General features: G+C 44.8%; 1 protein-coding gene across 1 annotated transcript in view; it reads left to right on the top strand.

Moving 5' to 3' along the window:
• NSD1 (nuclear receptor binding SET domain protein 1) overlaps window positions 1-17164 on the top strand; it is a 50005-nt gene that overhangs the window by 14767 nt on the left and 18074 nt on the right. Inside the window, exons 7-17 of the mRNA XM_085317328.1 lie at window positions 573-642; window positions 1457-1575; window positions 6482-6625; window positions 7120-7243; window positions 7809-8009; window positions 9472-9651; window positions 10019-10175; window positions 10468-10673; window positions 11464-11576; window positions 14246-14515; window positions 15851-15967. Coding sequence (XP_085173454.1) covers window positions 573-642; window positions 1457-1575; window positions 6482-6625; window positions 7120-7243; window positions 7809-8009; window positions 9472-9651; window positions 10019-10175; window positions 10468-10673; window positions 11464-11576; window positions 14246-14515; window positions 15851-15967 — 1701 coding nt within the window. The remainder of the gene's footprint in view (window positions 1-572; window positions 643-1456; window positions 1576-6481; window positions 6626-7119; window positions 7244-7808; window positions 8010-9471; window positions 9652-10018; window positions 10176-10467; window positions 10674-11463; window positions 11577-14245; window positions 14516-15850; window positions 15968-17164) is intronic.

The following is a 17164-nucleotide window of genomic DNA, read 5'->3' as shown; positions in this document are numbered from 1 at the left end:
ATCTGCTAAATACTCAATATTCATTCAGTGATATGGTTTGAAAAAACAATTGTAAAGAGTTATTTCAAGTGTTGCATCTGTACAAGACTCRTCAGTGTTTCTAAGGTTTGTTGAGAGCAATCTTGCTTTCCTTGTTTTCTCCCTGTTTGGCACAGTTATGGTTGCAGTTATGCAGAGGCCAGTGTATTTCAGTCATAGGCTCCATAGAGATGTAAAGGTGGGAGAGAGAATCTGTTACAACCCCTCCCTCCCCCCTCCCCCCCCCAATAACTTGCAGGGTATTAGCAGCCTTTCCAGGAGAGCTCAGGAAACAGTAGGTGATGCTGGCCAGCATGAGACGCAGCAGATTCAGTATTCTTCCCTTCCCAGAGACTGTTGACTTTTCCATGTGGGATGTATCAAATGCAGAAACCAAATGTTTTCTTGTACTGTCTCTAATCATTGATGAATTTATGATTTGAAGTGTTACTTGTTGCAGTTGTTTGTAAAAATGCTGAATGGTTGAGGAAAGTGCATCTCTGATTTGTATCTGATTCCCACTGGTGAACTGTGTCTGTGTTGTGTTTTTGTAGGGCACTGGCCCTTCAGAAAGTGACAGCTCTGAGCTATACTCTCCAGCCCACTTCTCTGACCTGGGAGAAGGTAAGTGAAGATAGGACCATGTGGGTAAACTGTTGATACTGTTTGGATTAGTACCTGTGACTTGAGCATGTATGCAACATCGYATGTGTCCTAGGCTCTCAGAGGGTACTTGCCTCAGCTGAGGCAGTGGCAGAAGATATGKGTACTGAGATTGTTTATCAAAGGTGCTGTTATGTCTGACTCCCCTGTGGAAAATAGAAATGCAGGATTAAAAATTCTCCAGGAAGATGTTCACTTCATCCTTAGTCTGGGTGCCTGAAGGAAACCCATCACCATGAGTCTTATACCAATGCRGTGTCTTGCCTGACTGTATGTTGTGACCAGGGTCAACAGTAGCTGCTCTGTCCCATGAAGAATTGTGCAATTGTATTGTATCTTCTTTTTTTTTGCCTTTTTTTTGTTTGTTTTGTTTCCTTTTCCCTGCATTGGCATCGCACTGGTATTGATGTGAGGAGAGTTTTTGTTGCAGTGTGTTAGGAAGAGGCATCAAATYAGCATTTGATTAGTAATTTAAACTTTGCGTTAGTACCTTTCTTGCTGGGGAACAATCTCGGAATAAGTCAGAATGATGTTTTTTGGCAGCTCAGCAGAAGAAGCTTAGACCAGTATGAATCAACATTATCCAGGTCTTCTGATGGCTGCAGGACAGAGGGCAGACTGCCCAGAGGCTAATCTTGCCTCAGGCTTTGCAACCACCCAGGCAATAGGACTTAGGCTGAAACTGTCAGCAGGAGTGTAAAATTTGCTGGTGGTGCCTGTAGCAAGAGAGTTATCTCTGCATTTTTTTTTGAGTGGTATTTCTGTCACATCCCAGCTCCTGAAAAGCTCTTGGAGAAGCAGCGGAAACGGAAGAGACAGCGCCATCCCTCTGTTGCAATGCACTCCAAGAAGGAGAGAAATGAGGAAGGGCTGGGGGAGGCCCCACACTCTGAGGTACTGTTGAGTCTTCCTACATGCTGTGATCTCTGTAAAACTGTCTGCTACTTCTCAGGGCGCTGTGCAGAAACAAGGCTAGGTAGTCTTTGATTGGCTGAATGTGAGGTTAGTGTTTCAGTTGGGACTTTGTCCCACTGATGTAGTGGCATGAGCCTGGGGTTGAAGCTGAAGGTACCACCTTGATTTAGTAGCTATTTGATAGTGACTGCTTTTAACTCGGGCTCAGTTTATAAGCTGCTACTCAACTAATTCTCTAGGAGAAAGGCTGTTCTGATCTGACAAAACCAGGTTTTGCCTGGCATTTTGCTTTGCACCTCAGAAGGTCTTCCTGCTATAAAAGCTCTTGTCTGCTGGTGGTGGGAATCTTGCCATTTTACGTAACAATATGAAGTGCAAGCCCTTGGCATGCTAGGGTGAGCTGAAGATCCATGTTGGAGGGGACTGGGGGGAGACGTATGTGATTGCTTACAGGAGCCCCTCATTACATTCTGCCATCCAACAGAAAGGGATAAGTGGGACAATTCCCTTCTACTACATCCCAGCAGAGCCGGCRTACAAATATCTCTGACAAGCGCATTTTGCCTTTTAGGAATGAGCCAGGTATCATCAAGTGTAGGGGAAGCAAGACTTTTCCTGGGAGAGGCGGGACACCTCTGGGCCTCCCACCATCACCTCTCTTCCAGTGGCCCAGGTTGAGCAGCAGGCTGTTCTGTCAGGATAGTCAGTATGTATTTCAGGAGCCAATTGTAGACATATACTGTTATATTTGTTACTGTTATACAGCTTCCAGCAGAGCACAAGCAGCAGACCACTTACCTGAGCAGTGCCAGCCACCCTGCTGTATGCTGCTACTACTTTTTGAGAAGGACATTTCTGATGGGGGTGATAAAGTTTGGGGTAATAACCCTAGGCTGGGTAATCCTTCCTGTGCTGTTTTTAGTGCACAGGTAATTTTCTTGTTTCTAAAGTGTGCTCACCTGGAATCATGTTTCAAGAAGCTTGTACCCATATCTTTGCCAATGTTTGGGGGGTTGTTAACACTGTCTGCTGTTAAGACACTCACAAGATGCTGGCTTAGTTCAGAGTAAGCAAATTATCCGTGTTTCTTCTATAGGGAAGAAATGCAGTTCAGAGCACCAGGGTAGCTAGGCCAAAGCTCTGAATCTCTCACTCTTCGCCGTTCACTGCAGAGGAAGCCCAGGGAGTCTTAACTGTCTCCAGCCTTAGACATCTGTGTTGAGTACCTGAAGTTAGGTGATGTCAATGCTTGGCACCTTTTACCAGCATCAATTTCGCTGTGATTATGAGTCTCTTGAGCCACTTTGCTTAGATGGGTGCATGGGTGCTGGTGAGTATTGGGGTGCTGTGGAGATGCAATTACATTTTCACTTGGAATTCAGACCACGCTGGTCTCTAAGTGGCTATCCACACACCAGGCAAGGAGCCCCCCTTTCTGCTGAATGGTGCTGGAAGAAATAGATGGTCTGGTGATACAGCACAGTGAAGTCTTGGATCCAGCTGCTTTCAGAGGAAAAGATGGCAGAGGAAAGCTTGTCYACCTGGCTGAACTAGGCAGCTTTTTCTGTCCTTGCCTGTCGATGGAGCCAGGAGTGCAAGTTCACAACATCAGGGCAGCAAGAGACTGAGAGAAGGGGATGGAAAATGCTGTTGGAATGGTTGTCAAGGTTGTGAGCCAAGGTCAGGCTGTGCCAAAGAACAGGCCAGGCTCTGGAGGATGTTCCCAGATGCAGCAGCAGAAATAGCTCTGGAAGAAGACTCAAGATGAGAGATCTGCCCTCTATAGGAGGTATGTAGTTTTGCAGTGCTCACACATTGGGTAGGGGAGAGAATGGGGAAGTGTGACAGGTTTTTTTGGTTGAGTCATGGCCTTGGATGGCAATTCCCTTCTCCCTGTCCTTAAAGSACAAATATTTGGCCTTGCCTGTCTTTCTTGGCTCTAACATTCCCTTTCCTGTGTGGCTGTAGGAAGCCTTGATTAAAATAAGACTTAGGTTTTTGGTGTGTGAAACTTGCAGATTGGCCAGATACTTGTAGAACTAAATAGGATGGATTTAGACTGAAAAGATCCAGGCTAGAGCATGCTGTGCCATACTATGCAGTGTGGGCTGGCTGTTAGCATTTTTTGCTACCAGAAAATGCTACCAGCTCTGAAGACAGAGTTGCTGGTTAGTGTTAAATATCTGCAGATAGATTTTTATTCTGCCATTCCATTAACACATGAAACATGGCCATCAGGGTTCAAAACAAGTAGTTCTAGCAGCCGTGAGCCAGAAGGATAGAAAGATGAACCACTTAAAAATCCCTCATATCCCTGTCTATAGCAGGTCTGAATCTCTTCCTCTCCCTTCTTCCAAGACTCTCTAGCTTCCTGCTGTAGCAAAGGTTCAAGTGTCATTAATCACAGGAATGGCACCCATTTATCAGCACCCTGTACCCCCTGAAGTGGATTCTCAGTGACTGTGAGGGGAGATGAGCTCACTATTGTGTCTGCAACCCCTGGGGCCCCAGAGTGAGCAGAAGCAGTAGCTGATGTTGTTTGCCAGTATCTGTAGCTGATTAACCCTGCTCTTGTTCTTCATTACAGTGACCCCTGCAACCTCAAGGTCACTGCTGAGCTGAGCAGAAGAGGGAGCACGAATGTAGGAATAGGAGGACCTGAGCTGTACCCAGTGCGTGGAGCACTGGTCTCCAGTGCTGCTCCTGGAGCTGCAGGCTGATGTGGAAGAGAGGGCTGTCAATGCATGCAAACTCGAGGCAGAAGTAACCACATGAATTTTAGGGCACCAAACCCAGCGTTTGGGCCAGAGGGCTGTCTTGTRACAGACTATGTCCTTGCTGGCAGAAGTAAGGCTGCAGGAACAGAGGTGTCATAGGCAGCTCTTTAGAAGATGCTATTGAGTACAGAGGCAAAAGCAGCAACAGTAGTGTTAGCTGGTCTTTATACCGGTGTGGTAGAGACCTTTCTTGTCCCTCCACCAGGGCTCTGTGTGTTAGGGTGGCAGCAGCTTAAATGCTCTTTCTCAGCATTCCCACAGGCTATATTGCTGCTGGCCTTCCAGCGTGTTTGTGATAATAGTCTGTGAGGTTGTACACTGTATAGTATATTGGGTTGGCAGTAGTTTGTAGCTCGGAATTTGCTTTTTTGTGCTCAATAAAGGAAGTTTGTACCATTCATCTTTGTATTGTGTGTTTTAATATACATCAGTGCATCTGTGCTTTGCTGCTCCACAGAACCCACATGGTTTTAAAATATCCCAAAATGAAAGCATACTGTTGTATCCAAGGAATGAAAAACAATCAAAGGGAACAACATTATCTGACCAGGGTACCAACTCCAAGTTCTTCCCACTTAAGGACATAAAGCTTTCCCAAAATTTGCTTTGCCCAGGCTAATCGTGTGTCCAGAGTTTATCTAGTTCAGCTTGCAAGCTGTATTCACATGCATCCTAGCGTTAGTGGCACAACAATTCTGATTGGTATTCTCCTGTACAGAAACTGGTGTCAGGCTCCCTCACCRATTGCTGTTTGGATACCCAGTACTGGGCAGCCTCAAGCATATTGAGACTGATGACTGCTACTCCAGACAGGAGTTTGAATTCCTGACAGGCTCTTTAAGGTGTACGGTATATGTCTGAATATACACTGGATATAGCTTTGTGACCCAAGGAGGAAGTGGTGGCTTGGCTATCTGTGCAGTGGACTGGGTTATTAAAAAGAATAACGGACTTCTCTAAAATGTTCTTGCTCAAAGCACTTAGCTAGTTCCTAAGCAATATGTTGATGCAGCAGTGAAAGTCCTGTAAGGCTTACAGACTATAGAGTAGCAGCTGGGGCTCATATGGGGCTCATAAAAGACTACAGAAGTATTGCCTAGATTGCACCTAAACCTTAGAAGTTGGAGTGGTCATGTTTCCTAGCTCAAATCGTCTGTCCTGATGAAAGTGAAGTATGTTCTGCCACATGCCAGCTGCAGAATAGCAGTATCTTGTGGTGCCAGCCAGTGTCTAGCACAGATGCTGCTCTCCTTTCCTTAAACAGGGCAGGTCCCTGGGCAGGTCCCATATGCATGTGAGAGGGTGTCCTTCCACCTTGGGAAATGCTGTGGCCTTTTTTGGCAGGATCTGCCAAGTTGGCCCATGTGAGTGTGACTGAGCCTCCATCATGCAACGTGTATCTGTCTTTCTGCAGGATGCTTACTCTTTGTTAAGTGTTACAGTCAGTGCTATCACAGTCGCCCAGGTCAAGTGCTTACTGTAGACTTGTCACCTCAGGCAGGATGCATAGTGTAAACGCCCTGCTTCGTTGTTCATGTTAGGGTAGGCCTGCTAATTCGTAGTACTGTGGATCTCGAGTACCTGTGTAGATGTATTGTACAGGGGTAGTACAAGCTGAGAGGAGTCGAGGATAATTAGCTCATTTGCTGGGTAAARCCTGCAGTAAAGGTTGTTTGAAGGTTCTGATTTGCATTTTAATGCAAGCAGGCATCATGATGTGGGACACTTCTCTGGTGATGGGTGGAGGGCATGATTTTCAGGCTCTTCCAGCCTGCCTAGTTTGTTTCTGTGCAGGGTAATATCTCTCTTCCACAGTCATGACTTTSCATTTTCAGAGAGGGGATATACATAGCAAAATAATTGTATTAAATGTATGTATATATATTTTTAAGTGATTTAATGAGCTAAGAGCTCTTTCCTTCCTTAAAACTTTTGGTGAAGTTGTATAGGGGTGTTCTCTCCAGGGTGGGTAATAAAGGCTGTAGCGCAGTATACAGGCTGACTGCCAAACATGTATGTGTTTGATAGCTAAATTTGCAGTTTATAAGTCAGGACAGGAAATACTGACAGCTCCAATTCTGGATTTTTTTTTATTTTATTTTTTTAAGGGGGAGACATCAGTTCATGGGACTGCTGCAAGCCCCAAAGAGGGTAATGAAGAGGGGTCTGAGAATGACCATGGAGTGCCTTCGTCCAAAAAGATACAGGGGGAGCGYGGAGGAGGTGCAGCTCTCAAGGAAAACGTGTGTCAGGTAGTGTCCTTGAAGGAATGTCTTTGAAACTTTTACCATCCTCAGGTTTTCTCATGTGAATTCTGGTAYGCACCAGTGCCCCAGCTAACCGGTAGCCTTAAGGCACTGCTTAAACAATTAACCAGCTTTTTGTGCTCTGAGCGAGGGCTTTGCAGTTCTGGAGGCTTTGACTGTTCTTTAGCTGGTAACATCCCTTGTTCTGAACTGAGCCTTTCCGGTGTGAACGTGTCTCATCCTGCTAAAAGTTAAGGATGTAAGAAAGGAAAACATGATAAATACATAWTTTTTTAGCTGATGAGTGGTAGCAGGGACTGGATAGCAAGTGGCAGTGGTGGTGTAGAAACCACCCAAACTTACTGGAGCAAGGAGAGCTCAGATGTTTTCTGTGGGATCTCTGCTCGCAGTCCTAGCCAATGCACAGGTTGCTGCTGCTGTCTGTGACTAGTTGGAGAAGGGGATTGCTTAGAGCTGATGGTGTGCTTCCTTCCCTGTAGATCTGCGAGAAGCCGGGGGAATTGCTGCTGTGTGAGGCGCAGTGCTGTGGTGCTTTCCACCTGCAGTGCCTTGGGCTCTCTGAGATGCCAAAGGGCAAATTCATCTGCAATGAGTGTTCCACAGGTACGGCAGCCTCTGTGAGTGCAGAAGGACAAGGTGCTTACTGTGTGCTTACCTGGCACTTACTTCATTGCAGTGTTTATGCCTGCAGTAGGGCCRTTAACTGCCTCTCAGTTCTCTGCTTATTGACTTAATATTTGATGGTCTCTTTCCAATTAACTAGTCTCACTATTGAAAAATATTCTTCAAGCAGGTAGGTTAGGAAGGTGGGAATGTCCAGAGCCTGCTGGGAAAGAGTAGGAGAATATTTATATCTGGTATTAGGGAGAGAAGAGTGGGAGGGAAGATGAGTCCAAGGCAAGCTGGAAAGTAGGAAATATCTAAGTGGAGTTGTTTTTTTTCTTTGCCCCTTTCCCCAGCTTCAGCCTGTGATCACAATTATTATGATCTTTGTTTCCATTTGGAGTTGTATTACGTGCAAAACCAGCCTGCTGCAAAGAGCTGTGCTTTGGGATATATACAGTGGCTTGGGAAGTCATACGGTGCTAATATGTAACTTGGCGAAGGTGGCAGGTTTTCATTTAGTTCTGCTCTATGACTGGTGTTATGTCTACTGCTCTTTCTCCAGGAGTCCATACCTGTTTTGTGTGCAAGAGTAGCGGGGAAGATGTAAAGCGGTGCTTGCTGCCCCTCTGTGGGAAATATTACCATGAGGAGTGCATACGGAAGTATCCGCCCACGGTCATGCAGAACAAGGGTTTCCGATGTTCTCTGCACATATGTATGACTTGTCATGCTGCTAACCCAGCAAACATCTCCGCATCTAAAGGTACTATAAACCTCTAGGGTGGTCCTGGGAGGCAGTCAGAACCCTTTTCTTTTTGTTTTGTGTCCACTGTCCGTGTGCTAAAGGTAAACTAAATTTGCAGAATAAACTACTACTTACTATCATTCAATCCATCCAGAATTTTCGTACGTGGTCCACTAGTTGTTTGTAATGATTTTATGTCCTTGCCACACTGCTTGCTGTGGCATTTGCCAGGGAGCAGCCTCTCTCCAGGGATTAGGGGGGAGGTGGCTGTATGTGAGGTTGCTGCTCATCAGCACTCCTGATGGTCAGAGGTAGCAACTCAGATGTTCTTGCCTGTCCAGATACTTGTCTGCCTGCACGTCCAGCGATACCACATTCCTTTCTGGGTTTTTGAATAAGTCTCTGGAGCTGTACGGACTCTCTCACGTTTCTCCTACTTGCTTTTCACTGTGCTAGTGCTGCAATCGATGCCTGCTTAGCAGCACTGGCTGTCAAGGCAATGGTACAAAAAAGAGCATAGTGCTAATTTTAGTATTGTTTTTCTTTTTTCTCTTCTTCTTTTTTTTTTTTTTTTTTTTTTTTTTTTTTTTTTTTTTTGTCTTTTATTGCAAATTCGTGTTGTAGTGACACCCTTGGGTTAAGCTGCTCAGGCAAATGTTTGTTTGAACTGTTCATAGCAATACTTAGACCTTTTTTCCCTCGTGATTAAACTTTAAAACTTTTTATGTGTCTTGCATATTTGCTTCTAAAACTGCCTGCCTTTAAATCCTTGATATCTTAAGACCGGTGACAATAATAATAGCTGTGTTTTTATTCTTGAGCTCTGCTATGCCTATCCTTTTTTCCACATACTGATACTTAGTGTAATAGAAGTCACCAGGACCTCAAGCCCATAGCTGACTCGTTCTCCACTGAACGCTTGCCTTGTGTTTCTCTGGCTATTCTCACTGGTCAAATTTACCCCTTTCCTCTGATCTCTTCTCCCTATTAATACTTTCCTGTGAGGAATTGATCAGAAGCACTGAATATTTTTGAATAAATTAGATCTTTAGCAGTTTCTAAGTTCTCTGTTCTAGAATTTGGTAGTAAAGTAGTGAAGTGAGTGCTGAGGTTTTCAAAAGCCTCACAGACTGTTTTCCTGATGTTCAGCTACTTGGAACACTCTGTAGTTACTGTCTGAACTAATTTGCTAATGATTTGTGTATGATGGGAAGCAGTCCTAGTCTGTGGGCTCTTCAACTGTTTCTGTCCTGCAGGCAAGATATCTTTCATTTCTAAATCATAGGTTTTGTTACATTAAATAATTTGATAGGAATCTAGTATGTCATGGATTGTCTATAAAAATTAAAGGTCAGTTTCCATTTCTAAAAGTCACCTACAGTTGTTTGTTTGATACTTGTATATCAATAGAGACTAGTTTTGAGAGGAAACTTGACCTCCTTTAGAGGTTCACTATGTTTCTGACACATTCTGGTGCCAGGTCGCCTGATGCGCTGTGTACGGTGTCCAGTTGCATACCACTCCAACGACTTCTGCCTTGCTGCTGGGTCTGTGGTCCTTGCCTCCAACAGCATCATCTGCCCCAATCACTTCACTGCGCGGAGGGGCTGTCGCAACCACGAGCACGTCAACGTCAGCTGGTGCTTTGTCTGCTCAGAAGGTGAGACAGTCTGCGCTGGGTCTGCTGTCACTGAGTTAGGTCCCACTGTAAATGAAAAACAGTAACAGAAACATTGTCAGAATTGCTTGTTGTAGCAGAAGCTTTGCCTGTGCAAAGTGTGCCAGTGAAAATGGAAGAGAACAAGTTGTCTTCCTATCCATCCCCATTGAAATCTAACTTCAGACTAGGACTTTTCTGGGATCCTTAAAGAGGTTCTTTCTGCAACAAGAGTATGGCATGAGCTGTTGAAAAGGGTTTGCAGAAGGGCATTATACCTTTTTGCCAGCTGTTTGATTCTGTCTAGAAGTGTAGAGGCCAGTGCTTCTACACAGTGACTCTGATAAATCCTTCCTCCTTTTCTTTGTAGGGGGCAGCCTTTTATGCTGCGAGTCATGCCCAGCTGCATTTCACCGTGAGTGTCTAAACATTGAGATGCCAGAGGGAAGCTGGTATTGTAATGATTGCAAGGCAGGCAAAAAGCCACACTACAAGGAAGTAGTTTGGGTGAAAGTTGGGCGTTACAGGTAGGTAAAGGCAGAACAGACCTGTCCCCATTCCTTTTCCATGTAGTGCTCATGGTGTCTGAGATGAGGACATCCCTTTGTAGGATACAATGCATCAGCCTCTGACTTATTTCCATGCATGCAGCTGCTGGTAAAGTGCATACTTTCTTCTTCCTGTAGCCTCTATTTTCCCCACTAACCTTGGTGATTGCCCTCACACAGTTCTTTTCTCATGCCTCTCAACCCAGTAGCATGCATCTGAGTCCATTGCAAGTGAGGAAGTCCAAGATTTCATCTGCTCTTCCCTCTGTAGGTGGTGGCCAGCTGAGATTTGTCATCCAAGGACAATCCCTGTCAACATTCAAAAAATGAAACATGATATTGGCGAGTTCCCTGTGCTGTTCTTCGGCTCCAATGATTACCTGTGGACCCACCAGGCCCGTGTGTTCCCTTACATGGAAGGTGATGTCAGCAGCAAAGACAAGATGGGGAAAGGTGTGGATGGCATATACAAGAAAGGTAACTCATCTTGATCCATGCAGGTACATAATGGCTTTGTGTTCTGTTTCTCTTCTTTTCCATTTGGAGAAGTAGTGTTCTTACGGGAGAGATCATGATCTTTTAGAGCTAAAGGTAAACAAAATTTGCAGAATAAACTACTTCTTACTATCATTCAATCCATCCAGAATTTTCATAGGTCTGAGTTCATGCAGAATGCACAGATCTTGAACTCTTCTCTAGATTTGCCACAGCTGCTCTAAGTCTGGGCAAGCTGCTGCTCTGTCTACTTTCCTGTGTCTAATACAGTCATTACCTGTATATAAAAATGTAATTAAGAGTTCTGAATACAGCTTCCTGACACTTCTTAAAAGCAGGCAAAGCTAGCTGATGGTTTGGATGCTTCATCACCTACAGGCAAGTCTCTTACTGTAACTCCTGTGAGTGCCCTACCATGTTGGCCTTTTCTTCATATCCCTCTAGTGAACCTCTTTGTTTCCCTCCAGAGCAACATGCAGCTCTCTACTGGGGAGGTTTAGTTGTAGGGAGTGAGAGCTGGCCTTCTGAATGCTGTGCAGCTCTGTTGTCAGTGGAGCTGTCAGTTCATGATTGCTGGTGAACCTTTCCTGTGAGAGTTCAGCTTAGACACTGTTGGGCAATTTGCAGAAATCATGCTCAAGATCACAGARACAAAGGCTGCCCACTCAGGAGAGTGCAAGTGCCTGAGCTTTTTGCATGAGGTGGACACTCACAGCCTGCTTCCATGCGAGCAGCAAGAGTTCTTCATAACACACCCTGTTCTTTCACTTAGCTCTTCAGGAAGCTGCGGTAAGATTTGAAGAGTTGAAGGCACAGAAAGAACTGAGACAGCTTCAGGAAGACAAGAAGAATGACAAGAAACCTCCTCCCTACAAACACATCAAGGTGAGGGCAGATGTCGGGGGACAGGTGCAGAAGAGAAGTGTTGAGCTGTCAGTGCAGGTGATTTACAGGTATACAGAAACGTTTCTACTGTTTGCACATCTGGCTGCATTTGAAGGTTACTTTGGTCCCACTGGCATCTTCAGACATACTCCACAGAAAGGATTTATGTATCAGCAGAGCTGTATGGAAGCTGGACACCAGTAACAGAGGTATTCTGATTTACTGGAACAGATCTGGACATCTCTGTTTCATGTCAGTTGTGTGATGTGAAAGAAGTGTCTCTCTTCCTTGGGCACTTAACGGAGAGCACTAGTAAAATGTGCAGTGTGCCCATGTACTGTGAGCTTCCCACATGGTGTGGGAAAGCAGATGGGTTGAGGTACAGTGGAAGAGAGCGATGGGGAATATGGTAACCCACACTGGAGTTTGGTAGTATCTTGTTTCATCTCCTGTTGTTTCAGGGTTTTTTGTAACAATTACTGACTGAACTGAACCACAAAGCAGATGTATGTGTTGGAATATCAACCATTCTGCTGAGTTTTGGGGAACTGTTCAGATTTAGGGCTGTGTTTGGAGATAGATTTGGAGCCGTAAGGAAAGAGAGTACTACAGGGTGGAGATGACTGAGAGGGAGAGGTAGGGCTGAGCAGGTTCGTGCACTTGAGGTGTGGGTCCAGTTTGGATGTAGAATGATCAGAAACCCAGTGACTTGGCAACTGTGTTCCTTTTTTCTTTGCCTCCTTCTACTCCTTCCCTTTTTGTGTGGCAAAATATGAAAGCTCAACTGATAACTGGCCTTTTTTGTTTCAAACTAAGATTTCTAGGCAGGCAGGTAGATCCTACATGACTKACTTTACAATGCAAAAAATACAACTGAATGCTGTGGCACTGTGCCAACAGCATGGKCCAGGCAGTTCCACTGGTGGAAATCCTGTTTCTCATTAAAGATATTTTTAAGTCTGTCTCTGTCTGCAACACAAAGAAATTGCGGAAGCAGTTTGGAGCATTTTGGATAGTCTTTTAATACAAATAATAACAGTCATGGTCATTAGCCATGACAGTTGTTCTTCTGAGGTCTGAGTACAAACTGTTTGTCTCTGTGAGAGCAAAGGAAACCATTTGCAGGAGCTTATGATGAGTTAGGCAAGGCTTTAGGGTGGATTGGCAGAAGGTAGCTGTGTCCACTCCCCTATCTGGCCATCTCAGGAGATCAGCACCTCAGGTATAACCTGGGGAGTCTGCAACACAGGAAACTGTTGCAAAGTATACCTGGGATCCTTCATAACACCAGGATTAGGGTCATGGCTTGTCCAAGCATCTCCCTGTTTAGGAACTGTTTTTGTAGTGGCAATGTCTGAGATTAGGGACTTTCATGCTGAGAGAGTGATCTTGCTTAGACAGCATTACGGTTTGGAGTGGCAGTGCCAGAGTCAGCAGTGGTGCCTCTGTCTGCCCAGTGCTGAACAGTCCTAATTTTGTGAGTATCTCATCACTCTGTTGAAGTGATGAGCTAACAGTTTAAGTAAGAGATGAGAAGCAACAGAGGAAAGGAACACAGAGTGACAAGGAGGGTCACAGGTGGGGACAGTAATAGGAGGAGGAGACTGCATGTGTTAAAGAGATTAACCTGGGATGTCTGATTGATTTGCTTTTAAACAAAGAGGATAAGGCCTAGGCCAGCCTGTGGCAGGCTGCCAGTGCAGAAATGTTGCTCTGAGGGTGGGACTTGAGAAATTGTGTCCGGGCTGGAATAGTTTTGTTAAATGATCCCCTCCTTCATGTTCTTGGGAGAGGAAAGGACCTGATGGTATTGCTCGCACATGCAAAATACAGCAAGGAGCTTTTCTTCAGTGTCTCTCTCCAAAGTCCTGACTCTCTGTTGCCTGCTTTTCAGCGTTCGCTGCCTTTAACCAAAACCAAAGGACCCTGCTCGTGCCACAGACAAGCCAGTCGCTTCTCCATCTGGTTGCTGCACTCTGCTTCCTTCAGGAGCGGTTTTTAGAGAGCTCCTTGGCTTAACTCTGAGCTCCTGTTTGAGCCTTCCAGCCCCAGCCTTGTCTGATTTTTCTTTCATTTACACCTACAGGAAAGTTGGGTAGGGAGGTAACTGCTTTTGTCCTGGTGTGTAGATAGGCCCTCTGCACGCTGTCACGGGTATGCAAGTACCTGGTTCTTATAGTGACAACTGAGAGCACAAAATGGCTTGAAGGTGACAGATGGCTATAAGGAAAAGCTAAGGAGAAAGATCCGACTCCCAGGGACTGGAGAAGGTGCTGTTTCACACAGTGAATGGTTGGTGTCAGTCACACATGTAGTGTATAACCAGCCTGAGCACTGGGCCACAAGGGATGAGACAGGGCTGGATGTAGTCACGGTGGTGCTGGGAGGGGGACACTTTGCAGCCTCTCTCCCCTCCGGGGATAAAGAATATGCACTGCACCAGGTGGTGCTAATGGGGGACCTACCTCCTCCGTAGCTCTTTCCTCTACGTGTACGCATCCTGAAATAACGTGCCCAGAAGTACATATGTGCCTATATATTTGTGTCCTTCTACACCTTGCTGAACTAACTTCCGCTGCAGCCTGTAAGCTCGTAGGCAGGGGTTAACTGTAACAGTGACTATCATGATGTTGTTCCTAAGTAGCTAACATCCTTCGTGTGCATTCAAGGTAAACCGGCCGGTGGGTAAGGTGCAGATCTTCACTGCAGACCTGTCGGAGATACCACGTTGCAACTGCAAACCAACGGATGAAAACCCGTGTGGCCTAGACTCAGAGTGCATCAATCGCATGTTGCTCTATGAATGCCATCCCATGGTCTGCCCTGCTGGCGAGCGCTGTCAGAACCAGTGCTTTTCCAAACGACAGTATCCCGAGGTACAAATTTTCCGCACACTGGCACGAGGCTGGGGCTTACAAGCCAAAACGGACATTAGAAAAGTAAGTACTCTGTTTCTACATTTAATTCCCTCTTGCCACAGTGTCAGTTTTAATAGATATGTTCAAATATCTTCCATGATTTGAAAAATACTTTCTTGCTATAGAATGTCATTTATAAAATAAATGGATGAATTTAACTTTTCCAGTCCTGACAAGAATGTTCTGGCTTAGCTAAGTACATGGTTTGTACRTTAATGTAACAGGGTAACACTAATGATTGCTTGATTTATCTGCTTGTATGGATAGACACTAAAGTAGTGAACATTATGAATACGCTAGAACACTGGCCTGAAGACAGTGCTTTGGAGTTTCAGACAAGGAGCAATATTTTTTTCCCCTTCCTCATTCTTGAATAGCTAGGCTCTTCTAACAGGAGAATCCTGTTACCAAGACTGGGGCTTGGCTGTTACAAAGGGGGAATGTTTTGGAGATGACTATAATTACTGCTGAAATGAGTATCTCTAGACAGCTGTAACTTTTTTTTTCCTCCAATCCAGGGAGTAGTTATTCTGTGGCTACACATCTGTGCTGAATGAAGAAGAGTATTATAACAACCTTAAAGCAAAGAAATGATGAACTGAGGCAGAGGACAGTTAGATAGCATAGTAGAAAAAGAACRTCTGAAGAAGGAGGAGTATGGAGAACATACTGTGGGAGGGGGGTGCTTGGTAGCGGTAGGAAAAGTGCAAGAGTCTGTCCTGCTTAGGCTTCACTGCCTGCTGTGACATAATTTGAAAGATTTCTTTGCCAYTCCATGTGCCTGTTTTGCTTTGCTTTAAACTGTCATTGTGGAAACYGCGAAACTCCATTATTTAATGAAGGCACCTCTTGGCTTCAGTGGAGCAGAGCTGTGGTTTGCTTTGATGGCTGAAGTACAGTCTCTGTAGTACTTCGCTACAGGTGAACTCCACGGATTTGCAGGAGAGGATGCCTGCCCTAAGTGCATTATTGTTGCAGGTCTCAAAGTGGATGTTGCTTTCAACTGGAATGCAGTTAGGTAGTATTTTGAGTTTTGCAGCAAAAAACCAGTTATCTGTGGTTTCCTTTATGCTGTCCCTGAATGTTCATTCTTTCCATAGCACAAAGAATAATATGATGGCTGTTGTTGCTTTGTTTAGTTTACTTCATGTTATTTGCTGAGTATGTGAAATGGCTATGTAATTTGGAGCTCATAGTGAAGGTTGTAGGTCAAACTGACTGCAAAGCACAGAGGAAGGTTATTACGAAAAAGTTTCTACAGAGGGAATAGGAACTAAGTTTTAGCACAGAGATGGATGTTCCTCTCTCCTGGAGGGAATTTGTTGTATCATCAGCCTGTTGTCTTCTCTCTTGCAGGGTGAATTTGTTAATGAGTATGTTGGGGAGCTAATCGATGAAGAAGAGTGCCGAGCCCGAATCCGCTATGCTCAGGAACATGACATCACCAATTTCTACATGTTGACACTGGATAAGGTATGTGTAGGGAGTTTCTCTTGCCATGATCCTAGGCAGAAGTGAAATGATATTTCAAGGGCTGCATGATAGCAGTCTTCCAGTAATTATAAAGGTGCTAAGAGTGCTGATGAACTAGTATACATTTCCACTAAGATGACTACTAAAAGCATGGATTTGCTGTGCAGTGGAGAAGGTTCAGGTTGGATATTAGGGTTGGGAGCAAAGTTTGAACCAACTTCATTGGAGTTTATACAGAAGTAGGAGAGTTTTCTAGGGACAATTGTCTGAGGATCATGAATCATGCTTCAGTGTGTAACAAGGATCCTCAGGATCCTTCCCAGCAACTGAACCTTGCATAGTCCAAGACTGGGCTGGGAATGCTGGAGAAGACAGCAGCCCTTGTATGTACAGCACCAGACACAAGGGGACCCTCATTTGAGTTCAAGACCTGGGCCTTGTATGTCAAAAGAGAGAGAAAGGGAGTTTGCTTCAACCACAGAGAGGTTCTCAGTGAGACCTGGAGGCCTGGTTGCTAGTGTAAGTTCCTGGCTTTTAGAGTTAGTTTTGTCAACTGCTTTCCATACTTTGTCGCTCAGGCTTGGAAAGATCTGAAGAAAACCGTTAAAGCAGGCATAGGAAAGAAATAATGCAGAATGTGGAACAGGATAACAATGTGACTGCTCTCTTTTTTCCTTCTTGTTGGAAGTTGACATTGGCCAGATAATATTCTCATCTGGAAGCCTTTGGTGCAGTTGCTTTTTTCTGAGTTTAAGCATTGTGGGGCCTTCTCTCCCAGATATCCAATACCTAAGAACTGTGCTGTTGCACAAATTAGCTAAAGACTTTCCAGCAGCTAGAAATATGGTATATGCTCTGTGCTGCAGATGTGGATGAGAAAACAGCRTTGTCAGGACAAAAGCCAACCTCTCATCTACACACCTAGTGCTGATAGRGTAAATGAGAAGGGGAAAGAGGCTTTTCCAAGCTGACATTCACGAAATAAATCATTCATGACGAAATATAGCCTGGCTCAGAGTGAATTTCTGTGTATTGTGTCCTATAGCATAAGCTTTCTGTGCTAGGAAGCTGGCTCCGTCCTCTGAGTGCTCTCTACTTGTTTGGTTATGAGTGGGAGCAGAAACAAAAATGAGTATTAGTATCTCTTGAGTCAGCAACTCGTTGTGACAAAATCAGTCCCATTTGCAATTCCTCTCC

This window comes from Rhea americana, unplaced genomic scaffold, assembly GCF_003343005.1.
Source record: "Rhea americana isolate MKP2758 unplaced genomic scaffold, rheAme1 scaffold_498, whole genome shotgun sequence".
Classification (NCBI taxonomy): Eukaryota; Metazoa; Chordata; class Aves; order Rheiformes; family Rheidae; genus Rhea; species Rhea americana.
The sequence above is the reverse complement of the archived record's forward strand: the minus strand, read 5'-3'. Positions and strand labels throughout refer to the sequence as shown.